At 36.9% G+C, this 19,343-nt stretch overlaps 1 protein-coding gene and 1 long non-coding RNA gene across 8 annotated transcripts; one reads left to right on the forward strand and one right to left on the reverse strand.

Moving 5' to 3' along the window:
* Positions 1–821: 821 nt before the first annotated feature.
* On the reverse strand, positions 822–18,797 carry LOC106742063 (proton-coupled amino acid transporter 1-like). Of its 7 annotated transcripts, none has more exons than XM_014614659.1 (10): positions 14,508–14,668; positions 11,408–11,448; positions 10,230–10,270; positions 9,029–9,241; positions 8,571–8,843; positions 8,125–8,209; positions 7,605–7,877; positions 6,603–6,781; positions 5,179–5,348; positions 822–4,243 (listed from the first exon to the last, which is right to left on the reverse strand). In XM_014614659.1, exons 4-10 carry the CDS (start codon positions 9,205–9,207, stop codon positions 3,999–4,001), a joined length of 1,404 nt encoding a protein of 467 aa, XP_014470145.1. In that variant the 5' UTR covers positions 9,208–9,241; positions 10,230–10,270; positions 11,408–11,448; positions 14,508–14,668; the 3' UTR covers positions 822–3,998. The 7 variants fall into 7 exon arrangements, with proteins under 7 accessions (XP_014470145.1, XP_014470144.1, XP_014470141.1 ...); XM_014614658.1 differs by having other exon boundaries at positions 11,408–11,459; XM_014614655.1 differs by having other exon boundaries at positions 11,408–11,529.
* Positions 14,771–18,162, forward strand: LOC106742066. Its single transcript, XR_001374238.1, has 2 exons — positions 14,771–15,038; positions 15,409–18,162. It is a non-coding gene; the product is annotated as an uncharacterized LOC106742066 (long non-coding RNA).
* Positions 18,798–19,343: the final 546 nt, after the last annotated feature.

Below are 19,343 nucleotides of genomic sequence, written 5' to 3' on the forward strand. Positions count from 1 at the left end.
ATTTATTTTATGAAATGTACAAATTAATTCCTTGCTTTTTGTTAATCTTGGAAACCATTTTAAATTACAGTATCCTCAAGAAAGAAGTACTCTATATTTTGTTTACATATAAAACATTGTATTTAAATTTCTCATGTATGTTACATTTTTTTTCGCTCTTCCATGAGATCGCTACTAATCTACGACTTGCGAATTACGAATTTATCAGCGCAACGCTCGTTATTGCTTCTACTTGTCTTACTTCTAATAATAGGCTTCTTCCTATAATTTTAATTATCTCATGTCTTTCTTTTTTGCGTTATAATATCAATAATATGATAACAAATGTCACAGCGAGGCAACGTGGCACAACATTTCTTCGAGGCGTGCATAAAGTTTAACAATCAACCAGTGCTGTTTCGTTTAATATATTTATATCCTCGTTAAAAATATCAATATAATTTCCGTCAAACGTCTCTGATAACAATATTTAATACATATATATTTATTTATTTATTTATTTATATTTATATATTTTTATTTATTTATTTATTTACTTATTTATTTATTTATATATATATTTGTTTATTTTAGGACCAATTAAAAATTTCTTTAAATATGAATAATTAGACTATTCATCATCAACAATGTAATATATTAATAACAATTAATAATTGATAATAATTCACATCATTTCTCGTATTATGGCTTTGTGTCGTGGTATTGCTCTTATTTTAACCTAGAAAATGTTTGCGCTTTTACAACATTGCGACATAATAATAATACCTCTCTTTCTCAGTCTAAAGTGATGTCGATTGATGTTAAACTGTATCTCATTAAAAAATAAGGGGAGGGGGGAATTACATGCGAATGAAGAAAACAAGATGAGGCTACGCAAACAGAAAAGAACAAAATACTAGCTATAATACATAAATTACGAGAACATGCATGAAATGTTTGTCGAAAGAAAAAGGATAACGATATCGATTTTGTAAAGTAATCGCACAACATATGTAATGTCGAGAGAAACAACACGATGAAAGTGACTTGTTACGAAAAGCTGAACGAATTTTGACAATTCCTTTACATACATTTCGAGATTTACGTTGTATTCTTAGTACAACTTTCGACCATTTCGATTTTTTTTCCTATAGTATTTTTCTCTCAACGGATTGCTAGACTTATACGCGTGGACTGCATCTTCTTATGATAGCTCGCAAAACAAAACCAAAGGATAGTTATATTCCCCTTCTAATGTTTCTAAGCATGCACATTTGCATAGAAAGAAAAGAAGGATTTTAAGAGAGAAGTTACGTACCGATCGGTTTTCTATGGTACAGGCTAACTCTGTCTTCAATCACGATATGCATGCTCTTGTGGAAATGCTCATTCTATGTACAAAGTATTGCATCAACATATAGATCAATACCACGAATTGCCACCTCGTATTGCTTGCAGGTGCGCATGTTCGGACACGGTATACTTTTCCGCAAAACAGTTCGTACTTATTATTTTCAAGGAAAAATACATGGAGAAGAAGAAAGGATATGTACAAATTAAATTGCAAGTATATATATCAGCATAAGTCTCTGCTGAGTTCACCTTTGAGCTGAACTACGTACTTACTGACAGTTATCAAAATAGACAACCCGTTATAGTGACCTGTATATTGATGGCAATATTCTGTTTCTAATTTATTTAAATTAGCTATCGAATTAGTACCGCGTCCTTCATAGATTTGTTCCCGACGTTTCGTGAACAGTTCACTTCTTCAAAATGAGAAACTACCTGAAATTGTCGCTTCCATGCAAAAATTCCCTTTATACAAGTCCTGTACATAAGTTATAGTCAGTTGATACATTCTTATGCCCGCTACTTTTAAATTGATAATCTCACAATCACAATTCTATCGTGATTACACAAAAGTCCACTTTCGAATGCATTCTTCTTATCACCATTTATCGCCTATATATTTTCATTTACTCTGCAGCGTTTAGAGAGCGGATATTGCAGTCTCGACGGTAGAAAATGGAACGCATTTTTTTTAACGCATTTTACAATAGTGACTTATTATTTTTACGTATATTACTTTCACTGTCAGCACTTTCGTGTTTTCTCCCTCGCGTGATGTTTTTCTCTCTACACCGGAAACGCGCTAAACTTATGGTCGAAGTTTCATTCGAGGGAGAACAACAACTTTCCTTCGAGTTAAACTTACAGTAATCGAACAAATCGCCCGTTTGGAGATTGTCCCTTTTAAAAGGTTCAGAATATTCAAATCAAAATAATTTTCAAATCTATCCGACAAAGCTCCAAGACGGACGAGTGTTGGAAATAAATTTTTCGAAACAATTTTACGATTTTTTATATAAAACAATATTAATATAATGAGAAGCAGCCCACACAATGAGAATGTCATGACAATCATCGTAACGCAAATCACAATTTTTTGGTGATATGTTTCGATCACAGTTACTTCGCCAAAATACACAAGCGCTCGAATCATATCTTCAACATTTGGATTTGCATTTCAAGATAAAAAATACTAAAAATATCTCAACACGTATCCAACTCTGGACATTCTTATTGCTTCAATGTATAATTATGAATGTTTAAAAACAGAACACGGAATAAAAATATACGTACCTATTATATTCAATTTTTGTACAGGATAATATATGTGTATATATATAATGTAGAAAATTTAAATAATAAATTCTTTAATTATTTAAAAACCAAAACATTACGAATATCCAGAATTTGGTTAGCACAAAAATAATAATTTAAAAAATAACAAATTTTTATGCTATCGTAACAAATAAATAAATATAGGTAGTATTTTTTAAGTTCCGTCTAATATTTCAGGAGTTGATTTTTCAGATCATTAAAAAAAAAAGTATCAACATATATTCATTTTTTCATAACATGACCTCAAAAACTAACTCCTGAAATATTAGAAAATATACAAGAAACACTGTGTATTTTCATTTATTTGTTTCAACAGCATAAAATTCGTTCTCTCTAAATTATTTTTCTCCATATACGTGTCGAGACACTCGTAATTTTATCTTATTCTTCCATCGTTCCGGCAGACATCAGCGATATAATGAACTCCTCCAAAAAGAATTTCAAACTTTCGTATTGATGCGCCGATCGTTGCGACATCCATTCTATAAGGAGAAAGAAGAATTTGAATATTGGCCGTACTCGTGTTTTCTAAGTACTCGTATCGCCGAAATTTATAAGCAAGAACCCGCCTTCGATAAATCGCCTGTGAAAACTCTCTGTGAATGTCTATACTACGCGATATTCGTATACTATTGTATGTAAAGCTAGTTTTAGACGTCACATTTTCGATATGTACAGCTTTCCACGTTTCAAACGACTAAAAAAAACCAGGAACCATGCTGGCTGCGTGTTCATATATACATATACGTAAACACACATATACGTAAACGGTCCGCTACCAGCGCATAATAGATTGCAAGAAAAGTATGCTAACCTAAAGCGGATGATAAAAAATCATCAACAATTACGCGCAGCGAGGACGTAAATATATACGGCGTTACTTTTCAAACGTAACTTTTCCAACCCTGGTAATTAATAAGGGCTACTATTCTAGAAATAGTTACGTATACGTCACAAGTATAATCATATCATAGCTGATTAATTCTATTAGCATAGCGGTATTTTTTCCCCCGTGTACACGCGCACGTATGGACATCGGCGAACGCTTCGAGAAAAAGCTTTTCATCACAGATCGCACCTCCGGGGATCGCATATGCCGGAAGCTGTCACAAGATTTCGAAGATATTCTTGGGTCAACTGTCGCGCTAAAGTCTACTGATCGCAGTAAAAGTATCTAACTGGTGGCGAGAGCTTCGGATGGGGAGGATCTTCAACAAGCTGGCCGCTTTCGCGCGCAACCCCATATTAACAACTAATATTCTCTTCTGAAATATCCGCACTATTCTTCTATTTCCTTTTTTTGTTGTTTTCCTTGTTGTGGACGCGCACATTCACTTGAAAGAATTCACTATGTCCACAATACTGACGTAGGTCCCTACCACGAGACCTACCAGACCGAATATGATGAGAAGGATGTTCTTGATCATCATGAACTTGAGAGGACCAAAATCGTTGTCCGGCCAAAGCACGCATATCTCGATTATCGCCGGAAAAGCGATGCCGAGAGCGGATAGACAGAGCGCACCAAAGAGAGAAATAAATAGACCGAGCCGTGGTATGGCGATCGCCAATACGACTGCAAGGACAAAGACGAGCTAGAGGGTCCACAAAGACCGTGTTCTTCGCGAATCTTTTATTACGGGTAATTTAATTCGTTCGTTCCTTTTCGATGATCACTTTAATGATCAGTTTAAAATGATCAGTTCTGCGAGAGCCGTGTAAGAACTTGTACGTTTTCATTTAATTCAATTAGTCCGTAAATTTATTTTATTAGGAATCCTTTCAAACTTTGCATGTAATTAACTTTATTATTTTTTTCATTATATATAAAAAGATTATGATAAATCTTATATCTAATAGAATATTTCAAACTTCAACATATTAATCAAGATATGTAAAATTAGAAAAATATTGACCGTGCCGACATAATTCAAGTCAAAGTTAACATTATGCATTTATTTATATATCATAGATATGAAAATGGCTTCCATCGTGTTTCCAACGACCAAATTCTTACGGTTTTAATATAAAAAAAAAAAAAAAAGCAAGGAGACGATAAAAGAGAAATATTCTTGAAAAATTATAAGATCATCAATAGTCTAATTTTACCACCCATAATTCTTCGGAAAAAATGCGAAAAATATGGAAAAATCCGTCACGATTATTTCTCTAGTAACGTATATGTATCTAACATAGATAGTCAAAAGTATAATAAGTCAAAATAAATAATAATTATTTCTTCATGAATTTGTTTAAATATTATGTAACTTTAATATTCTTTGATAATATCAAAGCTGTATATGTCATAAATCATATTTATATACATTTAGCATCGATTTATCAAGGTTCTTCGTCTTGTATATTAATCATTATTTTACCAATAACTTATTAGCACGGACTAAGTTGGGCTCAACCTTTCGATCGAGTTGGGCATTCTCTTATATATATATATATATATAGCCATGCACCCAATGTATTAATTTGCGAGATTTAACTTTGAATGGTACTCACACGTGGCCAAGGTAACGACGGTTCGACACACGTACTCCCAAAATAATTTACGATTTCGTATTCGTTGCTCCAAGTAGGTATTCCACAGAATCTCAACTGGCACGTAGGCCTGCAGGGCGTACGTTATGAATATCGCAATTGCGAACATTATCTTAATGCTCTGTGCCATACTGCAATAAAAAGATATAAATTACTAAGTATCGAAGGATAATAGATACGTTATATTCATCGGTCATCGCTGCTTATAAATACATAAAACACACAAATCTTTCGTGTTTAAATCGGTAGATTCCGAAGGTTCTCAGGGTATTTTCATCAGCCGGATATTTTCGTAACGAGGTCCGAGCGACACAGGCGGAATGTTTCCACTTGAGTAGAAATATAACGAATCAGTCTGAGTCAATAACTAGCACATATTAAATTTTTTGGCTAGTTTGTTGCTGATTGATTATTACAGTGAATGATATAGAATTCCAGCCGTTGTTTATTACATATTAAATGCATGATAAAACAGATGCCGCTATTTATTTTAAAACAAATTGTATAAAGAAGACAGATTACAATCAAATACAATATAATAAAAATTTCAGNATAATAAAAACTTCAGGAGCCAAATATGAAGGTGGCGGTCGCTTATTGAATTTTTAATGTAAAACAGTTCAACCTTACTTTTTCAGTTGTAATATCCAAAAGGCATTATGAATCCGGTCTTCCGAGACACATAATTATATTGTTGATGAACCAAGTAATCTTTTCCTTGGCTGATAGAGATTTAAGACTTTCACATATTTCGTTTTATGGAAAAAATTTCTAGTTTATAATTGACATCTTAATACGTAAAAATTATCCGATTGATTTTATATTCAAAATCACCATTACTTCTCATATTAAACAATTGATTGCTTCTGGTAAAATAACAAACATTATTCCCAAAGAAGGTTTTTCCCAATTTTCATCACAATTTTTTACAATACTTCACGAAACCTTCCGCAATTTGCAATAAAATTTAATAAATTTGAAGCACCGTCACCTGCAAATTTGTCTTCCAACGTCTATTGTATTTATTTTAANATTTGAAAATGAGATAGAGAGTCAAAATTGAGAATACGTTATTCCATGAAAAAGTAGAAGTAAGTATTACTCCCCGGCAATTTATGATCTTTTATTTCGTAATTTCTTTCTTTTAACCAACTTATTTATCACTAATCATTATCTAGAAGAAGTGAACATTATATTACTGGCTAGTAACGATGTGTAAACACAAATTTACTACTTCGTGACTAGACGCCTAACCGAGATTCAATCTCTACTAGGGATGTATCCAGCGGCGATCGTGCGAAAGCAATCTCTGCGAACCATAGTCCACACGCTCTCGGCCGCTCGTCTTGCCGGTAATTGGGATGTGATTACTTCGCTCCACTTACACTTCCTCCTGCGGCAGATTGAAAGTGACGCTTCCTTTGGCGTTGGATCCATATTTAATGTAGCCAAAAAATCCCATTGCTATGTAGAGAATGACGATCACAGTCATGCCAATGTTCAGCACGCCGCAGTAACCGCCGAAGTACTGTGGCGTCTTCATGTTGTTCTCCAGTGCGATAATCTGCGGAACAGTCGTCCTCTTGAATAACGCCGCGGAGCGATAATAATAAGACCGATGATATAATAATAATAATCGAACGAATTTCTCGTTTCGTTCGCTCATTTTCGGAGACATTTGGAGGAGAGAACATCGCTATGATAATTTAACACATGTCCTTTCTTTCTCTCTTAATCAAAAAATTTCCATTATGAGAATTAAGGGCAGATTCTTGTTTAGACGACGAATTTTTAGGCGAACTTTGACATTTCTTTTTGTTGCAGGATATTGAATATAAAAACTTCGGTATATATTTAATTATATTTAAGTAACACTTATGAATATTCATAAATACTTATATTTTATAACTTAAATGATGCAAACTGTTTCGTGCATTTTTTGTTTTGTGACGATTCTGACACGAAAGTTCAATTTTGTCATCGAACTTTTCGTTTACAAATGTCGCCATTTTTTTCAATCTGTTTATTTTGGTTCAGGTAATTATTAAGATTATCAGACTCACAAGGCAGATATTGGAAATTCTTATGAGGAGCAATTAGTTTTTTTCTTTTCGATTAATTAAGAAAGAAGGGAACTTCACAAATTATGAGCTTGTGAAAGATACCTATGATATATGATTACAAGGAATACATTTTACTAGGGCCTTTGCGCGCGCATATTACTCCATATGTCGATTTTCATCGTACATACGTGTGCATATATATAGAAAAAACAAAACATAAGGTCTCTTTTCCTTCTTTTCTTTTCTCTCTCTTTCTTTCCCTATTTCTCCCGGCGAGGACCGGTCGACTGCCTGGAAGAAAAATAAATCTAATTCCAAACTTACCACGCCGACGGCTTCTAACGCGAATAACGTCGTTCCAAAATAGAGGGAAAAATTTCGCAATGTACCGAACATTTCCCTCTCGCTGATCGGCGGTAGTTCTTCGAACATGTATACTAGTGTCATGGCGAGGCCGACAAATGTGATAAGGTTCGCCAGCGTGGAAAACGGCGCCAGTAACTTTAGATTTCTAATATAGTTTATCAAAATCAGCGGTAGCAATAAAATGAGCATATGGGTCGAAACGTCCAAAGAGTCCCCATACTGGTCTGCCACCTGCGTTCATTAATGAAATCATCGTGAATCCGCCGTGTTCTCTGAACTTGCCGCTAATACGCGATTTTCTATTCAATTGTCGCGTGTTTGTGTCTTTAAAAATTAATCTCAATCACGGTAAAGCGTTTTATCGTGGGCGACGTTTTTCACATTTTCTCTCTCTCTCTCTCTGTACGACTACAAAATGTTCGGTGTTTAGGTTTCCTTTACTTTATAAATCTTTCTGCGGCAATTGTGATTGATTTACCTGTTTTATATTTGTTGCTACAAATACGATATAAACACAGCAAATTCCCAATTGATAGATTACCATAAACCCGTCTACGAGTCCTCTGGAAACAACAGCATTTTTTAAATTGTGCTTCAATCACTTACATTATGGACTCGTGCATGCCTCCGTAAAATGCAAAATCGGATGAGGTGACTATAAGAACAAGGTAGACAAAAAGTGTCATTGAATTCGTTCGTTTTATACGTGAATGTTATAAGGAAAATCTCTCTCTCTCTCTCTCTCTGTAATATTGCAATCTTCTATATGAACGCAGTGGCAGATCAAGAAATATTCTTATAACAAGATACGTCTCTAACACACCCAACATATTGATTTATTATGCTAGAAGAATTGCATCGAATAGGTTCATGTCGACAGCAGTGTCGATTCAGCCGTAGAAGAAAAAAGACAACGGTACTTACGGTGCGTAGGGCGCAAACCAGCTCACACATCGAGGACCTAGCTCGAGCGCATATTTCATACTGTGCGGATAACTCAGTATAGGAACCCTCAATCGCTTGCACAGTTTATACTGCGCTTTGACGAGTATATGCAAGCAGTAGGTGCACAGCACGCCTATGATAATCGTGGCTATCACGCCGACCAGGAAACCACTATTGCAAAACGCATTCGGCATCGCTAATATCCCCGTGCCCAAGCTACCCTTCAGTAAGTGAATTAGGGTCTCGGCGTTCCTGCAAGAGAGAAAAATTCGTTCGTGACAGAGAGAATTTATACAAGAGGCTCGCTGGCAGCGGTTTTTATAATTAAATTAATTTCTACAACCGCTGCTAACGACAATTTTCGCTGATGACTTAATCCGCGAAGAATTCATTCGCGCTTGTTCGATAACGACTTCTGTATTTATTTATGTACTCACGAAGTGGGATTCGGCCGATTACGGTGCTTGTGGGGATCGTAATCTTCCGTATTTGCGGTCGGGGATAACACGACTTCCGTATTATTTACTGCACTCGCAATGACTTCACTGTTCTCCTTGTAAGGACTTTGCGAAGCGATCAGCTGCATATTAATACTCTCCTCCTTCGAGTTCTGCATGATCACTCGAATTCCCCTCAGCTTTTACGCGTCACTACAAAGAATTTTTTTACACAAAGTCCATAATTAAACAAACGAGAGTCTAAATAATTTCCGCGAAGGTAATTCGAAAAATTCTCGGCCTGACAGACGGTGCTAATAATATCAAACGGCAATGATGTTTCTCAAGTTAGATCTTCTGGAGGATGTAAAATTTCAGACACATGCATTTAGCAGTTGGTTTGTTGGTGGTCGAGTTTAGAGCAAACAAGTTGTGGTGTGTCTCGTAAAATGGATAAAATCGAATATCGCGCAATGATAAAACACTTCGTTTTAAAAGGTTTAACGGAAAATAAAAACGAGTTGGATTCTACTTTGAAAGATTCTCCGTCGTTGGAGAAATGGGCTGCTAAATTCAAACGTGGGTCGTTCGTCCGTTCTCGACGATGAACGTTCACGTCGCCTAAAAACGAATAGGGAAACCATCGAAAAAATCCACAATGCCGTGTTAAATGATCGAAAGTACGTGAGCTTACTGACATCTCAATAGATCGTGTTCATCTTACGCGAACATTTTGCACATGAAAAAAAACGCGATGGTTGTCGCGTTTGCTAACGATCGATCAGAAATGCATTTGAGTGAACGTTTCTCAAGAATGCTTGGATATGTTTAAACGCAATCCAACAGAGTTTCCGCGACGATTCATCACTGTTGATGAAACATGGTTTTACTAGAGAGAAGAAACAACAGTTCAAACAATGGGTGGAACGGGGTGGAAGTGCTCGAAAGAAAACCATCAGCCGGAAAGGTGACAGATTTTTTGGGATTCGCGGGGTGTGGTGCTCACTATCTAGAAAAACCATCAACTATTCAACTATTATGTAGCATTATATATCAACTATTATGTAGCATTGCTGGACGACGCTATTAAATGCATTTGACAAAGAAAAAGGTGCTTTTCCATCACGACGATGCATCCGCTCACACTTCTTCAATTGCAAAGTTCCATGAATTACGCTTCAAATTGCTGCATCGTACTCACCAGATTTAGCCCTCAGTGACTTTTCCCGAAGAAATGGCTCGCTGGAAAAAGATTCACTTCAAGTACGGTCATCGCTGAGGCAAACGTATTTTGCAGAGTTCGGGAAATTGCATTATACCGAAGGTATAAAAAAAGTTAAAATATCGTTGGCCTAAATGCATTGAGAGTTGAAAGGAGACTATGTTGAAAAAGAAGAAAAAAATTGTCAAAAATCGTATGTTTTCTTTGTCAGGCCGAGAACTTTTCGAACTACTCTCGTAGAATATCCCTTTAATAATAAGAATCGCCAATTGTTTAACAACTTGACGTGCAATAATAATGAAAAAGTTATTAATAACTATCTGCGTTAACGGGTAAGATTTAACTGACAATTTTAATTCGTCGATTAGATTAATCAAAGTTTGGTGGATCGGAATTAATTGATTCTAATTTGCGACCTTCAATCTGACACGGACTTAATGATCGCATCGCTCAAAGACATTGATTTAGCGCGCGCCTGCTTATTACGAAGTAGGATTAAGAGATGCATCCGTCAGACGCGCGCGAGAACCGACCCGAATCGGTACATTTAAATTTTTAATCAATTGGCGGATGCGGAGCAATAATGGAAAAATATCAATTCGCGAATCTACGGTACGCCGCATTCCTTACAAACTGATTGCTCTTAATTATTGCATTGAGGTCAAATGCACAACTTGAGGTTAACGTTTATTGAAGGTTGCATTCTCGGTCGTTTACCGCCTTGAAACGTTTTGCGCGAGCGGCCGATTAATCTGAAATTCGCACGCAGGGACAAAGTCTATTCTCGTGCGAATGCAAATCCGTTCTCGGTGACGCGGCCTTTTCCGTTGTTTAAAAGACAGTATGAAAACAGAGCCGAATTATTTCCGATGACTGATTATTATTGTTATCGTTTGCTCGTTGTAATTCAAATGTTGTTGCGCTCACAAAGATTTCTCGCTAATGACGCGAAATTTTGGTTTATGAACACAACCGTGATCTAATCAGAAAATGCCTCCGTTCTAAGGTCACGATGGAAATGCCCAAGGAAAATTGTGGATCATTATACAATTAGCGCTCCTCCTGCTTTCCGCATTTCCGCGCTGAAATGCGTCCCCCGATCCTACGCGTTCTTCAATCTCGTGTGAAGTAGCACGCCACTCAAATGAGAAACCTACCTCCTGTACTCAATTGACTCTCTGGGACATGTGATTCCCTCCTTTGCGGCGCCTCACAAAGAGAGATGAGCGAATTTGAGTCGAAATTTTAGCTTTATATTAAACCTTCAACGCAGTAGAGTCTAAGATGGCAAAATAGGTTCGATTCAAATGATATTTTTCTTGGAGATAAAATTATTCACATGAAACGAAAGGTACTATTACTCGGCCAGAATATAATGTCGAAACAATTTCTAGACAGAAATTGAAAAAGTTGAACGTGAAAAAGTTTACAACGCAAACGACACAATTATTACTGCTTGGTCACAGTGAATAACTTGTTTTACTGCTGTTCTCACAGACGCACGTAGTACTACACAATAGTTACGCTATCTAAAACAAAATTTTTTTTCTCACATTGACATTACAAATGACGAGCAGTTGCAGTGTCGAAAATATCAACATTTTTTTTTTCTGATATTTCCTTGTACGTATATATTTAGTTATGGCAGCCCGTTACAAAGAAGAAAAAATAGAACAAACCCCGTCAGTTGTTCCGTCGAAGTGTTTAAAAAGTTATTCACGCGTGGGTTAGGGTTTGATAATCGATCTCCTAATTTTTACTTCCTCGGCATCCACTCAGGGGGATCTGTGCGGCCTCGCACTTGGAATAATATGGGACTGAAACGTATCCCACGCAGGTCCCATTAAATTTAGGTCGTGTCTATTCTGCTTTGCCAACACAGGGACCGTCCTGACAGGTGTCATGCTATTTCAGTGACAAACACGATATAAACGAGCTTCGCGACATTACGAGGAGGAAAGCACGCGTTTACTCATTTTTATTTCACTTTCATTTTGCAGTTGTTATTTATGATTACGTTATTCTTCACGTTTCCGACGTTTGCTTCTCCCATGAACTAATGTTCGATTCTTATTTAGATGTGTTTATATAGTAATATTTTGTGTAGGAAATATAGCAATGCGGGCATAAAAAGAAGTGAAAATGAATAAATGGAGCCGTTCGCGCAGATCAACAGAGTCGAAAATAAATTTCAAGGGCGGATTTATGAACGTGTCACATGCAGGATAACGCATAACAAATCGCGCACGTGCGATAATTGACAGACACGATACGATCGATGCATAATGCAATTTTCCGCGTTTCTTCTCTATAAATAATCGCGATAAAGTGGCAAATCGGATAACACGTCATAATTTTCGCCTACTGATGATGATTGTTACAAGGAGGAAAGGGAAGCGTTGAGTTTCGCATTGAAAATTGTCACGCATTCGATATCACGCGCAATTTCGATTGGCCGCGTTTAAAATGATATGTATATTATCAACGACGTCTACATAACCGCTCCGAGCCCGCAGTCAGTATTCTTCCATCCGTTTAATTGTTCAATTTGTTGAATTCTGTCTGGTCGATTACACTGCACATATCCTTCAATCCGTTATTCGTTGGAAACTAACGGCAGTAACGATAATATTCTAAATTTATTCTTTATACAAATTATACACGCATAAAAGTTTTCTTGAATAAAATAGCATACTAATTATTTAATATACTGCCTTGAAATTGTTTCGATGTTATAAATATGTTCTAGTCGGGCAAGATTATTATAATATTCTTACGGTTCGTGTGAATGTACAACGTCGAAGTACATGATCGTTTCGAGAAGGAATTATTAAAACACTACACACAAATGTATTAATATCTATCCACTCTGGCTGCTCTGGGAGAAATGAGTTATAAGATATCAATGCACTCAGCCGTATGAGCCCTTCCGATATATCTCGAATATTTCGATATCTCGAAAATTGCATTTGTCTCGGTGTTCGGATTTAGATGACTTTTTAGGAAATTTTCATGCTTTTTAAATATCGGTCCATTTGTTTCTCCGAATGATGACCGCTAAAATTACGATCGATGCGTCAATATTATCGTCATTGTCTTTTTTCTCGTTAATATGCGGATATTTTAAGACGAAACAAGCTCGAACGATCTTTCCATTGAATGAAGAAACGGTATCGAGCGAGTGACGCACGCACGGCACGGACGCTAAACGATGACGGAATCTTTTTGTACAAAATCTGCCATTTACGGGTATTTAACCGGCCACTAAGACGATATCAATTGAATCAGCTAAATGATTCAACTATTGCACAACGGGGCTTTTATAACGTAAAAAGTTCCGTCGATTTTATAACGTAAAAAGTTCATTAGAGCTTTAACCCCTTGACATATAAATAAAACGGAATTTGATGCGTCCGAAAAATACTATTTAATTTTGCTCAATGAACGGTTATGTGCAAGCTTGTGAAACAATTGAATAATCACAAGTGAAATAATTGAATAATCTAATAATATATTGCACGGCGTCACCGGAGACAGTTCTTGACGTCTCGGAGACGTCAAAGTCTACAATGGTACATAAAATGAATCACGTCTCCCAGACGTCATTGTATGTCAAGGGGTTAAAAAAACCAATTTTCTCAGGCGAATTCGCGACGCGCTTCAGAGATGACTCGGTTGTTCTTCTTGTTTGTTAGCGATTAAATTTAATCAATAGACATGATCAGACGATTCGCACGATGCGTTCACGATGCTTTTCCCATAGGAACGTCGCGCCACGATCGCTGAAAAATGCAAAATGTCCCTAACCCACCTTCTTCAATCCACCGAGCGGATGTCAAAACGAGTATTTGAAGAAAATAATCGCATGAGCGAGAGAGAGAGAGAGAAAGTACTCGGCAGGATTAACTGACGTGTCATCTGGCTAATGACACCAAGATAGATAACCAAGGGGACTAATGTTACAATAATAACCGGCTATATTGTCGACGATAATAAGGTACTATTGATGCGATATATTCGTAGTAGAGCGAACTTGAAAACGCTCATAGGGCCGTGCTGATATTCCCGCCGAATAAAATCTTAAGGAATGATAAGCGGAAGAGCCAACATAGATATACATGCATACACACGTGCACGCTCGTTCGCTCGCGAAATTAGTCGGCAGGTAAGTCTGCCGAAAGATCCGTACGAGCAAAGTATGTTCGAGGAGGCAAGGAGAATACTCGACTGTCGCGGAAGCACCCGGACTCGACTTACCGGATGAAGCGCAAATACAAAGACGAGAACAACAAAAACGAAGACGAAAATGAAGAGGACGATTTCCGCAACCCCCGGACGTAACCCGATCCTGCGCACGACTATCCAGTCGGCGTTAATGCGTCGGCAACCGAGGATGTCCGTGCGACTACTGCCCCGCACCACTTCAATTTCTACTGTGATGTACGCATTCAGCATAGCTCGTCACGTGATACAGCCAGTTAAAACGGCTTCTCCTCGTAAATGTACGCCAGCGGATTTAGGCAGCGCTCATAGAGCCCGACGACAGTTGTGTCGAGAGAGCCCGACGCTCGCGTATCAACATCACGCATATATATATATATATATCTGTGCGCAGAGTACGAACAGAAAAATGTTCACGTGGACAGAAAAAAAAGCGGGAAGAAGGAAAGAGAGAAGGACGCACAAGGTGTCGATCTGCGGTTAGTTTGTAACAGAGATAAATTGACACATCGTTTATATCTCGACTACTTTCCAACAGAATCAAGCAAGTGAGAAAACACATATAACGTAAGTTGCATTTCATTATGTGCAACGGTTATGAAATAATGGTGTTAAATTGCATTTTTAGCACTGGAAGTAATCTCGTAAATTCATTTATATTATTAATAAATGTGGAATTTTATATTGGTTCTTATCGCTATCTTATGGTTAGAAATTATATTTATCGATTATAATTTAACAAACTTTTCAACAATATATATTTATATCGTGCTTTATAACCTGAAAGAACTTAATTGGCTTTGGGATAGGTTGACCCTAAAGGAATTTAATATTTTTCATCAAGATATTAATATCAAAAATATCAAAATTTTTATAAAAAGATATCAGTATCGAGAAATATTTGATATGCATTTTCCCATTTATTTAATGTATACAGAAAATATCACATACAAGGATCGCCACTGGAGTCAATACTAGTCGTTCTATCATTGAGGTAAAACGATCGCGTTAGAAGGTTGGATGGGTGATCCATCGAAACCACGGAGGGATGCGAAATGACAATTTTTTTCTCTATTAATGGTAGATGCAAATCTTTCTTTAATTCTCAACATACAGATAAAAAATTATCATTTGTAGCATCAAAGAGGCACAGTCGTAGAACGATATCTGTAATATTGCACAAATATTACCACATTATTACAGGCAGATCACTGTAATATTACTGAAATATCGCAGAAATATTTCAGCAATGAATTTTCGCGAACATTTAATATTATAATAATATTTATGTAATATTATTGATATATTTCCTTGTAATATTATTATAGCAATATCGTTACTACTGCGATATTACATTGTTGTATGGATTTTGGACGTTTATCTCGCGCTCAAGTTCCCACTCATGAGACTTCGCGTTATATAAGCGCACCGACAAACAAACACTCCCGTCGAGATATATTTGTGGTTAACATGACATAAAATGGCACGATGAACTTCTCGCGCGTGTCGAAACCACTGTGAAAGTCACGTAAAATTAGACCTTGCTCGTGACCGATTGACAGCACCGCGACAGTTCAGTAAATGAGGCGCGTGCACACGGAAAAAAATAATTTCGTCAGCATAACTTGGGATTTTCTGTTGCTCGGGAACAAGATGAAAACTCGATTGTAGAAACAGAAAGATTTCTGCGAGAGGTTTCTATTCAGTGAATTGCTCTCAGTTGTTTCAACCAAATTTTAACGCAGCTGAATGTTCATACGAATGTTTTCAGTCGCGGTAACACACAAATATTTCTTATCTTCAAATTTTCATCTGATACCTATTGCAGAAACCGAGATTTTTTTGTGTAATACACACACACACACACACACACCGAAGAAATAGCGTAATCCGCGTAAAAACATTCCTTTTTTACGGCCGTATTTCTTCCTAAGAATGTATACCCGTACGAGTGTTCTAAATAACCGGCCGAATGATCGATCTATTTCGATGGGAATGTCCGTTTCGGCGAATTTGGTGCAGAAAGTTTACCTACGATCAAATTTATATCCAAGTTCTTAATCTCCCTCTTTCTATCGCGATAGTTTCAAACGTCAATATCTTACGGACTTTATATTTCAGAAAGTAAAAGTTGCCTGGGTCGCACGAAAAATTCTCGACGGAGAATTAAAAATCGGGAGTGAATTCTTCACGGATTCGAGACTCAGAATTGAGTATACAATCGGCAGCCTCAAGAAAAGCTTTTAAGAAAAGGGAATTGCGGTATTACGTAATACTGGCGAATCGCCGCCAATGCACTTTCCCCTTACTTGAAATCTTGATCGTAGAGAAGAACATACGCGTAACGTTACTTTAGCACGACATAAAATATCACATCTTTTCGATACTGTGAAAAAAGGAGAGACGAAAAATATTTCATATCACACGCTCCCTTCTCAGACGTAGACAAGTCATCAATTTACTTTGATGACGAGAATAATCGCAGACGATTATTTCGTTGACCTGAATACAAAAAGCGATGAAAGCGTGTCATCTCGATTCCGAATAAAATACCGTCAGCTAATAACCTGTCGGATGGAATTTATGCGAGTCTAAACACGTGTTAGACACGCACCAGCCACGACTGTGCGAAAGTGTTCTGTATACATATACTGTAATATTTAACGACATGTCGTTAAAAATCACAAAATAGATCTACTGTACTCCCACACACACACATACAACTTACGTTCGAGCTCATCCGTCTGTCGCACGAAGGAGACACTTCATCACAAAGTTATAAGCTATCCGCCGCCGTTGCGAGATGTGATGCGAAATATGCGCGGGGTGGATGTGTGTAGCCTTCGCGACGACCGTAGGTTGCGCGTTCGACCGCGTCGACCGACAGTGTCTCGTGCTTTCCTCCACTGTCTGCGAGAATTAAGGACGGATTCCATCTGGGTCACGTCGACTAGGGTAACTACCTTCCGCGCGATCCATATAATAATGATCTTCAGCGACGTCTGGCGGAGGGTGAGGAAAAGCGAGCGTCAGGCTTGCGCTGTGAGGGATGAAATAGATTCGCGATAATCGACTGACGAGAGCGACGCGAGAAAAATATCACGAGGGAGAGTTTCGTCACAATCCTTTCCTTATTATTTGATTAAGGCTCCTAGATACTCACTCTAACTATTCTTCTTTGATGACTTATTCTTAAAATATTATAAAGAATTATTTTAATAATATTCGTATATAATATTCTTAACACGAAGGAGACACTTCATCACAAAGTTATAAGCTATCCGCCGCCGTTGCGAGATGTGATGCGAAACATGTGCGGGTATGCATGTGTAGCCTTCGCAATTTTTAAGAAATATTAGAAATGCTATGCTATTACATAATGTATATCGTCTATTTTGTTTTCTTAGAGAGATTTATATTTTTTGTTTTCTCTGAAATTAAGATATAAAGTATTTTTGGATTCATCTACATTCTCATCAAGCTTTTTTCTCTATTGCCGCGCACGAGAATCAACATCTTTCTATTATATAGATAATGTGCATTATTTTATCAGTCATTTTATTAATCACTTTATATAAATGTACAAACGATAAGAAGACGAATATAATGATTAAGAAACAAAGTTGTTGTTCAAGAAATGTTATTATTATAACTATTTATAAAAAATGAAATAAAAAATTTGAATAATTTATATATGTAGAAAAAAAATTTTGTTTCTTTAAAAATTTACTAACTGAGGAATGATATATTCGAACCCTCACAGCACCGAATATTGCATTGTAGTTACAGGGAGGTTGCAACTTTGCATGGCTTAATAAGAAGTATATATTATAGAGTTCTAGATAATAGAGAAGCGACATTGAGGGAAACCGTCTGATTGGTGAACCAATTACGTGATTCATCGCCATATTTGTTTCCGTCTGCGGATGAATAATCATCGTTACAGCCTAATTAACTTTTCTGCCAATTCCAATATGGCCGTGGGCTATGCTTCACGCGTCATTTAGTACTAACCTGCCTTTTTTTTTATTATCCATAAGCCAGTTTCCAAGAGCAGCTCACCTGTTTTGACGTCTCCTATGGTCTGTTCTTTTTAGCTGCACTGCTGAACTGGTGCATTAAGTTAGAGTGAAACAAATATATTTTGTCTCACTCTAACTTATTACACCAGTTCGACATTGCAGCTAAAAAGAACATGACTACTGTCATGGAAAAACAAGATGGCGGCTTCCGATATCCTATCGATCGTATCTGTCGTCGCTTCTCTAGGGCCGGTATTCATAGTCGGGTCTTATATTTAAAACTGTCTTAAATTTATCTTCAGATGCTTCGTAGCCAATGAAATGAGTCGTAGAACATCTGAACTTAAGACGGTCTTAAATATAAGATCTGACTATGAATATCGGTCCAGGACTCAAGTCTCGTGCGAAGGCTTTTGCGAATCGCTGACAAGTATGGATGTGTTTGTTCGATGATTCTCCGGACCCTTTGTTCGTTTTGAACCCAACTATTTTTGGACAAAGTCGTTGCTGCCCTGGTAGAACGCAAATTTGGCATTCCCATCTTACTTAATTCAGCACAATTCTGGGACGATCTTACTTTTAACATTCTCTGGAACCTTATATCATATACTACGCATATTCGTCGAGTGGCGTTCTGGCATAAACTCTTAAAAGCTGTTTACAATAGTCGCAATAAGATACAAGCTAACTGACCAATTAGATTCACACGTTCCAAAATCGACTGGTCAATACGCGCCTTTAAGGGTGCTTAAGCCAATATTGGGAATTTAATGGATAAGATTTGTTAAAAGAGATAAAACTGATAAAATCGACTTAAACTAAAAGTTGGAGTTTTTCTTTCAAGTCAGTT

The sequence above is a fragment of the Dinoponera quadriceps genome, unplaced genomic scaffold (assembly GCF_001313825.1).
Source record: "Dinoponera quadriceps isolate SergipeBrazil2010 unplaced genomic scaffold, ASM131382v1 scaffold588, whole genome shotgun sequence".
In the NCBI taxonomy this organism is placed as follows: Eukaryota; Metazoa; Arthropoda; class Insecta; order Hymenoptera; family Formicidae; genus Dinoponera; species Dinoponera quadriceps.

Bases quoted from the DNA above. Each gene is read 5' to 3' on its own strand.
- LOC106742063 (XM_014614661.1), bottom strand. From the start codon at position 9,207: ATGCAGAACTCGAAGGAGGAGAGTATTAATATGCAGCTGATCGCTTCG. The intron at 8,210-8,570 runs GTAAGTACCGTT...TGTTGTTTCCAG, and splicing joins TGGTTTGCGCCCTACGCACC to AGGACTCGTAGACGGGTTTA. The intron at 7,878-8,124 runs GTAAATCAATCA...TAATGAACGCAG, and splicing joins TAGCAACAAATATAAAACAG to GTGGCAGACCAGTATGGGGA.